This window comes from Rattus norvegicus, chromosome X (genome assembly GCF_036323735.1).
Source record: "Rattus norvegicus strain BN/NHsdMcwi chromosome X, GRCr8, whole genome shotgun sequence".
Classification (NCBI taxonomy): Eukaryota; Metazoa; Chordata; class Mammalia; order Rodentia; family Muridae; genus Rattus; species Rattus norvegicus.
Genome location: NC_086039.1, coordinates 11,739,945 through 11,750,082, shown reverse-complemented (window position 1 = coordinate 11,750,082; position 10,138 = coordinate 11,739,945). Strand labels below are relative to the sequence as shown.

Here is a 10,138-nt window from a genome sequence, read left to right as displayed (position 1 = left end):
GGTTTATATTTTAGAAATCTCAAATATTGTAACTATAGAAAACAGGAGTGATCCCTTCTCTTCCTCCCTCAGACACACTTTCCTTAAGGCAACTGTGAAATTATAAGCCAGGAATCCAAACCATTAAGATTGGGCAAACCAAATTTAAGAATCACTATTTAATCTGAAGCAGGTCCGCCTTCCCTGGGTAGGAGAAGAAGGTGGCCCTTCGTTCTGATTTGGTGAGAACTTCCTGGTCTTACAGCCTGTCAGGGCGGGAGCTGTGATGAATAAGTGGGGGACAGGAAAGCCTGCAGGCGAACCACAAAGAGAAATTGCTGAGCATTTCGGCAGTGTAGCTGAAAGCTGGGGATTGCCATCTGGTACCCCTACTCCCTTTGATGTCGTTTCAAAAGTCATTAAAGACAGAAGCGTTTTGTAATTGATAGAAAAGCCTGCTTGGTTATATGACACCTGCTCCCCAGGGACTTTTGGAGTTGTTGTAATAGCTGGTATAAAAGAAATGCCAGAGAGGGAACACAGGAGGAAGGAGTATCTTCTGAAATCCATACTGCTGTGGCCACCACTGTTTCTTGTAACCGTGAAGAACGCATATTTATAAGAAAGTCAGGCACTTCGCAGGTGAAAGGAGAACTGAGAGCAGAAGAGGTCCAAAGAACAGTCAGGCGTGCTGACACAGGCAGCAAAGGAAACCATTGAGGAAGCACAGCCAGAAACACTGAGGTAGAGGCCTTAGGTGGAGTGTATGTGCATCTGAGGCTAGCAGTTTTGAGAACTAAAAACTGAAACTTCCTGGGCCAGGCCCCACTCAGAATGGAGAGCAATTGTGTTTGGCAAGCGGTTTGTACCCTGGAAAGTTGCTTTACTTTGACTTCCATTACTAAAGGTAGATCAGAGGGATAAAGAGAAACAGAGGGCCGAAGAGTACTGTGTCTCTGCAAACCCAGACAATGCTTTGGGGTCCAGGGGAGCTGAGGGGATCAGATCAAGAGTCAGCCAAGGATCTAGGAGCTGCACTGACCTTGACAATGGTCTGATTTTCCTCCAAAGTACTCTGAATTTAGGCGTGAGAGGACAAAGGGGGGTATCACTTAATCATAATATAAGTTTCCTTAACTTTTCACAAGATAAAGAGAAGAAGATGGATGAAAAAAAGTGTTTTACCTACAAGGATGTAAAACACAATATAGTATTAGAACTTTGGGCGTTACCTGGGGGCAATTTTATGACTCAGGAGACATTTTTGGTTGCCACAAATTGGAGGGCTGGAGATATTCCTGGCATTTAATGGGCAAAGGCCAGGGTACCGCTTAAGCATATTAAAACATCTTAGATAGCGTCCCACAACCAGTTGTCAAACCCCAATCTCACTAGTAGACTGGTGGGAGATCCTACATCATCATGACGTAGCTCCCTAAACTGCAAAGACTTACCATTTTAAAAAGTGCAATTTCTTGAGAAACTGCTTCTCCAAAGCCAGCAGTTTCCACTGTGGTTATGTGGTAGTATATGCTCAAATCTAACCAAAACACCTCTTTCAATTTCATTACTATGACTTCAAAAGGAAACAACTACTAAGCGGAGGAAAAAATACAGTTAATCAATATAAAATCTGCTCTTAGATCATCTGGTAAGGCAGGGAAGGGGAAAGAGAGAAGAAAGGGAGAGGGGAGGGAAGAAAGGGGGGGAGAGAATGTGAATATAATTGACTGTTAGCTAGATGAGACAAGTTAAACTGAAATTTCCCTCACGAAAGTGAAGTATTGTCATGGCTTTCTATTTTCTTCACTAACTAAAAGGAAGTAAACAAAGATTAACATAACAACATAAGTGAAATTTTCAATCATGTGAAATATTTTGGTATTGTATGTGAGGGGTGCAGTTCTAGATATATGGATGTCCTGAGACCTAACAGGTATGAAGGTTTTACAATGACTGGCCAGCAGGATCACCCACTAGAAGAAGCCCAGGAATTCCACTAAATTTAGGTAAGTTATTTAAGAAGTATTAGGAAATTCTGTTGATACAACCTTCAAAATACAGCTACAATCTGTGTTCTCTCCCCCCACCCCACTCTCCCTCTCTCAAAGATATATATCTTTGCCACCTATTCTGCTTTCAGTTGAGTACAATCATCTCTACTCTGTATTAATTTATTCTGACTTTTGACCACTTGACCTGGCCACAGTGGAGTAGAGATGCCTGTGCTCTTGTCTCTGTATTAGCATGATGACTTTTCTTTCCTCTTCTCCTGACTCAGCATACTCCCTCTGGTTTCTTCAAGCCTTTGCTTGGGTGCCATGTCACCTCAACCTCATGTGCCTTCCTTGACAACTACTCAATTTAAGTCTGTAGCCCTATCTACATTTCCTAGTTCTCTGTCTCTCTGTGTCCCTCCCTCCCCTCACCTTTCTCTGTGTATTCCTGGCCATCTTGGAATTTACTGTAATCCCTGGCCTCAGACTCAGAGATCCACCTGCCTCTGCCTCTCCAGTGCCTCTTAGTTTCTAAACTTCCAGTTTACTTCAGGAAATCCATAGGCAAATGGATGGAACTAGAAAATATCATCCTGAGTGAGGTAACCCAATCACAGAAAAACACACATGGCATGCACTCACTGATAAGTGAATATTAGCCCAAAATCTCAAATTACTCAAGATAAAATCCACAGACCACATGAAGCTCAAAAAGAATGATGATCGGATTGTGGATACTGCAGTCCTTCTTAAAAGGGGGAACAAAAATATTCATAGGAGGAGATAGGGAGGCAAAGTTTGGAACAGAGACTAAAGGAATGGCCATTCTGAGCCTGTCCCACATGGGTATACAGCCCATTTACATACAGCCACTAAAACTAGATAATATTGATGAAGCCAATAAATGCATGCTGACAGGAACCGGATATAGCTGTCTCCTGAGAGGCTCTGCCAGAGTATGTCAAATACAAAGGCGAATGCTAGCAGCCAACCATTGAACTGAGAATGTGGTCCCCATTGGAGGAGTTAGAGAAAGAATTGAAGGAGCTGAAGGAGCTTGCAACCCCATAAGAACAACAATAACATCCAACTAGAGCTCCCAGGGACTAAACCACTACCCAAAGTCTGTACATGGACAGACCCATGGCTCCAGCTGCATATGTAGCAGAGGATGGCCTTGTTGGGCACCAATGGGAGGAGAAGCCCTTGGTTCTGCTAAGGATGGACCCCCCCAGTGCAGGGGAATGTCGGGGCAGGGAGGCATGGAAGGAGAGTGGAGGGGAACACCATCATAGAAAAAGAGGAGGGGGATGGAATGGGGTCTTATGTCCGTGAAATAGGGAAAGGGAATAACATTTGAAATGTAAATATAAATATCCAATAAAAATATTTTATATCGACTTCTAGTGCGAGGAGTTTTTAACCCCACTGGTTCTATTTTCTTTAATTTGATTTATAACTTACACTAAGTCTCTTCTAGTCTTACTCATTATTTTTGTTTTATGCTAATAGGTATGTGTGTACGAAGTCAGGAGGTAACTTTTTGGAATAAACTGGCTTCTTTTATAATTCCTATCTTTTTTAACACTGTGTTTTACTCCTTTGCAAATCGCAATGACGCTGTAAGGTAGTGGTGAGTCAGCAAAGACCACAAAGGAGATTCTGATTCCAAGGCAACTTTCTCACTTGGCTGACAACTGCTTTTTGGTTAGGGGTGTCTTTTACTTTGGCCCTTTGCTTGTCTCTTATTTCTTTCAGTTTACAATACTTCAGCTTTACTTGAAAGACAGAAATCTGGGTGAAGAAAAGTTATAGAAAAATAAATGATAAATTTAAACATATTATGGTTAATTTTTTAAAAAAATAGTTTTGTTTCCTCTTTTTTGGCTTTGCTTTTAATCTGATAGCAAAAGAGGAAAAACATTAGCTTACACGAACCTTTTAGGGGAAAAAAAACCTAAGGAAAGTGAAATCACAGTGTTCCTATTAAAAATTAGTATAATGACTCTGAGTATGAAGCAGTTAATTCTTATTTGCAAATAAAGTCTAAGATGCTCTGTATATTAAAGAAATTTTCTGGTTGTTATTATTATTATTATTATTATTATCATTATTATCATTATTATTATCACCTAGTTTCCATTCAGAAACATTAATGGTAGTGAGAAGAAATACTTACCTTCACATCCCTGTGAATTATGTTATTATCATGACAGTAGCGTAGAGCTTCCAGTATCTGTCTCATGTAGTGACTGTAAAATAAAAGAGAAATCTAAAACTGTAAAAAACTTTCATTGTCCAAATTAATACACAGTGTCCCTGCTTTATAACTCCCTCCTTTATTAGCTGGCTACAAATATCTTTCATTTGTAGACAAGAGAGTGAGACAATAAAAATGTTGCCAAGTGTATATGCTTCCTTAAGAAACAGAATGTTCTTCTGAGTCATCAAAAGATTTCCACATAATTTAATAAACAGCGTTGCTATACATACTAAAGGGGTAAACCTAAAATAATAAAAAACAAACAAACCTGGTTACCTCTATTTAGCTAAACCAGATTGCTATGAAGGAAACTGCTCGGAGGTATTGGAATGATTCCGACTAAAGGAGCCCTTTTGTCTGCCACTCAAAGCAGTTCTCTGCTTGGTTTTCATTTGGACCTGAGAAAAATCTACAGAGCCCATACACATTCTCTTTGCAATGTAATCAGGCTTTATTTGAGGGCACTCTTGAACAAAGAAAAGTTATTGCTCGTCAGCTGGGGTCTACAGAAGCCTCCACTGGGTACAGGAAAAGAACAAAGAAGGAATTAATGTTTTTGCAGGGTTCTAACGGGGTCAACTAGCAACAGATGACAAGAGTACAAATGTTCTCTTTCTGTTATTATGGGTTTATATCTGGATAGACACATCTGAAGCTGAAACTATGGTAGGTTGAAAGTGCATCAAACACACCCCTAACCTATCTCTGAACATTAAAGCCTCAGTTTGCTGTAGGTATTTTTTCCTTTTTTTTGCTTTAGGTATTCTTAAAACACTAACATTAGCCACATCATAGTGCATACGCATCACTAGCCTAGCAAAACTTGGAAGTGTACTTTCTACTGACTGCACATCTTTTTTGTATACCATCATAAAGTACAAAATTGAGGTCAAACTAAGGCAAGACATGGATGTCCTGTGTTTTCATCTCAAGCAGCCACGGCACAGCAATGCTCTATTTCAACATTTTATTGTACAGTGTTTATTAAACTTGGTTGTACTTCTTCCACTAAAACAAAACAAAGCAGTTTAAATTAGAGCACTCACAGGACACCTTACAAATGTGTTTATGACTTTAGACAAAACTGAAAGATTTCTACCAAGTTTCTTCTTCACTACACTACTGTTTAACATGCTCATACAATTATCCATCTAGTCAACATATAGATGATTTTATGTATTATAACAGATTACAAGTTTCTCTTAAAAATAGGAGGTAGAGGCGAATAACCTCCAAACTTAATGCAAAGCAGCTCCCTTTTTGTTGTACATATCATCTCCTCATACCTGGGCTCTAAGCAGTTCTTAGTGGGATGCTCTGCAGAGAATGGATGGATAAGGGTTTTATCTGGTCCAGTGTACTCTATAGCTAAGCTTCTTAAAATCAGGGCAGACTTAACTTAGCATTGGGGTCTTTCAGTCATTCGAAGTAGATCTTGGAGGAACTGTGATCACCTGAAGTGGCTAATAACAAGTGTCATGATGCTTTGGAACCTGTAATGAAGTCACTATTATTAACCTCAGTCAAAGTCTAAAAATGTCAATCCAGATGTCAAAATAGAGGGTTTAAATTAAGCAAAGTGGACATATACCCACAGAGCAGACTATTTTGAATATATAGTACTGAGCTAGCCACCTAAATTATCTGCTGCGAAAAGAAAATTCTCATTATCTAGTCTTAAAAACCAAAGAAAACTCAGTGGCTGAGCATGTTAAAGTGTGATTATCATTGGAGTTCATTATTTGGCTGAATGAAGCTCAGTGACAGAGGATTTGTTTAAGAGGCACGAAGCTCTAGATTTAATTCTCGGCCACTAGAAAATGGGGCACTTTATTAGTTGATTCAAATATGCAAACATAGCGGAATCTTACATCATATAAGTAATTTCATGAATAATCACAGTTCATTTTTTTAGAAAGCCTCAGAAATGCATATCTTTATCTTTATCTTCCTGAAGAATCTGGAAAAATGATAATTCTATACAAAGAAACAACTGTCCATTTCCTTTCTCTAGAAGGAGGTGTTTTTGATGGTAAAGAAAGATGACTCAGCTTCCTCCTGAGGTAAAAAATGGGTTAAAACCTCTAAATATTTGCTGGGCAGAAGAGATTGTATCTCTGAAATGTTCTTAGGTAAATATTATCTATGGTAAATAGAACTAGGGATCTTTGAGGAATGGACAGCTTGAGGGAGAATGTAAATATAAGCCAACCACCATGGTCAGTTATAAAACAAACATGTTTCAAAATTGAAATGCTCCCTCAAATATGTGGAATCCCACTAACCCTAAGTAGAGAATTTGTTCTGGACCAGAGGTGTATTACTAGTTAATGTGGGAAGAAGTGAAGTGGGGAGGCCTTGACAGTGCAGGGCTTCAGATGGGCCTTTTGGTTGTCTTCAAACTTCACAACATTAGGAAAGCTTGTTACTAGGGGAGTCATCACTCTGATTTTAAGAGTTGGAGTCGATGACCTTATGTCTGCTTATTCCACAGACAAAAGAACAAGAACTCATTAGCTGGGCTCATAAGCACCATGCAGATGTGTGCTTTGGGCCACGTTTTCCTACTCTTCTTGAACCCAAACAGCTTTAACCATTTGATTGAGTCTCCAAGTCTTGCAGTTGAACTCACTAGAATATCCATACAAGCTGAATTTCCTCACGGAAAATCATAGACCCAGAGAGAAGAAAGGAAAAGTTTGAAGTTACCTGGCAAAACACTCCCCACCATTAAGAGTTATCGACCTGGTATAGGAGGGAACTAATACTGAATGGTACCCGAGTCTCCCTGCTTCCATTTTCATTGTTACGAAGCAAAGACTTCACTAAAGTGTGTCCAAACTGCTCTCTGAATAATGTTGCTTACTGGTCCCACTCCTGTTGTTTCCCATTCCATTCTGATGAACGCCTTTCATAAAACCGTTTTAAGAGCAAATATAAGTGACTTTTTAAAAAATCAATAAGCTTTCATCCTGATATATACACAAACATCTATCTTTTTGATAAGTCTCAAAAATGAGAGAGCCCAGAAGGCAATTCACTACATGACATTACCTGTACATGTCTAGGCTGAGACCCAGGCTGACCGTAGACCTGGGATTGAATATAAAGGTAAACTAAAAAAGGCACCAAAAACTGGAAATGAAAGGAAAAGTAGTGGCCACCATGTACACCATGTTCCAGGGTTACTGTTCATCAAAAGGGGAAAAAAACAACAACAAAAAACCCCCCAAAACCAAACAAATACCCCCCCAACCAAAACCCAACAAATTGCCTCCCTTCATTGAGGAAAAGTTTGAAGACTGAAAATTCTGAAATTTTGATTTTTCTTACTTTCTGTTGTTTTTAATAACTACAAAAGAGGGCATAGGGCAGAGCACCTAATCAGCATGTGAGAGGTCATAGGTTCAGGTTAGAGTTTGGTGATAAAAAAACATACAATAGTTTCTTTGAATTCTTTAAGAAATTTGTGTGTATGCAAAAGTCTGAATTCAATTTACTTTGATAAGGTGTTTTTCAACAACGCCACAAGAAAATCCAGATAATACTGACAGTTTAGAGTATTAGAGTATGCTTTTTACTTTGGAAGCATAGTCAAGAATGACAATTTAATAACTGTGATATAAGGTCAAAATAGGGAACTGGAACCTAAAACTGCACTTTAGAAAGCATGATATACAAGAGGATACTTAGCTTTCATTCTGCCGAATGTCACTGAGGCAAGTAAATAGTACAGTTAACACATTAAGCTTTCATCGGCTTCTCTGCCACAGCTCCAGGAGTATACATAAAAAAGCAACTATCCCTCTGAGGCTATTCTTATTCTGTGCAACACTGACAGCCACCTCGTCTTTGACACTGGAGCCTTTGATCCTCAGCCAATCTACATTGGGCTAGAGGTTGTGTTAAGGTAGTTACTTAGTTGTTTCCAACTATGTCCTAGGATGGGATACCCCTAGGACACTTGATATAACCATTTTTCGAATGACAAAACATTTTAATAGATCGTTGTAGTTCTGTGAGTCTAAACCCTTCACCATATTGTGGCCAGTGACTGAGGAAGGAAGGAAGGGAGGGAGGGAGGGAGGGAGGGAGGGAGGGAGGGAGGGAGGGAGGGAGGGACGGAGGGAGGGAGGGAGGGAGGGAGGGAGGCTTTACTTTATGTATCAAATCGGTAACCTACCGTGCACGATTACGCTGTGACTGAATACAACCGAAAGCTTTGTCTGTAGGTTAGTGGTGCAATGCATTCATGGCTACTATAATTTTTCATATTTACTTCTCTTTTGAGTTGTTCAGATTTTATGAGTACTGCTCCACTTAGTGTAACAGTTATCACTCGGTTGAGAGACTACATACTGGCCTGAGGCAATATATAAAGCAGGAAAATGGTGTTTTTATTTTGGTTCCTCTTACTCTTCTGTGCTGTTCTTAGATGAACTGGCCACATAATAATCTGATATCTCAAAAAAAGCAAAGTGAAGAACTAATAAGGCACAATCTGCCGAGGCTGAGCATCAAATAAAATCCTCGAGCTTAATTCCTGGCCTCCCAGGCCCCTCTTTGTAGAAAGGAATCAGGGATCAGTAAAATAGAAGCATTTGTGTGCAAAACCAGAGCCATGTTAACAGAGCTAGTATTTGCCGTTCATTATACCTTTTCTTCTATGGTCGAGCTTCTAGCACACTGAAGCAACTATAGCATCTGCAGAGATGCGTGCAGTGTGCTTGCAGACAGGCTACTTCCTGTGATTTCTTGGTCATTTCTTTCTTTTACTTCCACTTTACTTCTGGGGATTAGATGCAGTTACATACCTGGCTACAGCTTCACTGTATACAAAACCAGCATCAGCTCGCTTTACAATTTCAAAACACAGATCTGCTCCATCCATACTGCAGAGAAATGTGAAAAAGAGTATTAGCAAAGAGAACCTTCCAAGACAATATTCCAAGTGCACAAACATCACTGTTGGGAGCTGGCTGACTACTGACTACATTATTTAAACCTCCATTCTTTCAATGAAAAACATATAAACTGTACTGGGCCTTATAACCAGTTGCTGAGAATAGAGAAAAAGAAATATTGAGGGACATATCAAATAAAACAGTAATAAGTCTCACAAGGGAGCAACTCTAAAGGTGATGGGGATAATTTTTTAATTAAATCTCCAAATTATCCACGTCAAATAATGTATTTTAAGGATACAAATCTTTTTACAACATTTTGCAATAGTTATTACCAATAAATGGGAAATTTAAGTTGCATGCTGTGAAGAGAAAAAATAATAAGCCAGCACAGAATTTATTTATTTTACCTTCCATTACCCAAATCAATTATTGCTGACATATTCTTACACTGTGTGTTGGTAATGGCCTGTTACTACCTTGCCCTCAAATGTAAATTAGTTCTAAAAATCTCACCTGCTAGGTCAGATCACTTTGACCTAATCTACCCAATGACATTTTAAGAAAATCAAAGTGTACATAGATTGATCTTATTATTGCTTTATTTTTTATTGAAAATAGATTCTTCTTTCATACAATACATCCCAACAACAGTTTCCCCTCCATGCCTCCCTCCTTCTAGCCACCCAACCCCTACCATCTCCCTAGGTCCACTCCCCCTCCATTCCCATCTATAAAGAAAACTCCCTTAGTCCTTAACAGCTTTTTAACTGCTAACAAGTTGCCGTCCGCATTGTAACATTTAGGCTTTATGCAACCCAAGAACACACAAATATACAGATACACACACGAAACTCATGTAACATTACTTATATTAAAAATAATTCAAATATTAACAGTAAAATTTTTCATAATGCTTTAAGGCTTATAAAATATTTTGAAATTCTTTTTTTTTTTAATTCACTAGGTTAGTTTTCAAATAATTATTGCAAGCA

At 39.0% G+C, this 10,138-nt stretch overlaps 1 protein-coding gene across 18 annotated transcripts in view; it reads right to left on the bottom strand.

The window, feature by feature from the left end:
- Cask (calcium/calmodulin dependent serine protein kinase) overlaps positions 1-10,138 on the bottom strand; it is a 343,504-nt gene that overhangs the window by 165,749 nt on the left and 167,617 nt on the right. For all 18 annotated transcript variants that reach the window (XM_063279864.1, XM_039099558.2, XM_039099563.2 and 15 more), the window contains 2 exon segments: positions 9,054-9,131; positions 4,156-4,228 (listed from right to left, as the gene is read on the bottom strand). In XM_063279864.1, the coding sequence (XP_063135934.1) occupies positions 4,156-4,228; positions 9,054-9,131 (151 nt within the window).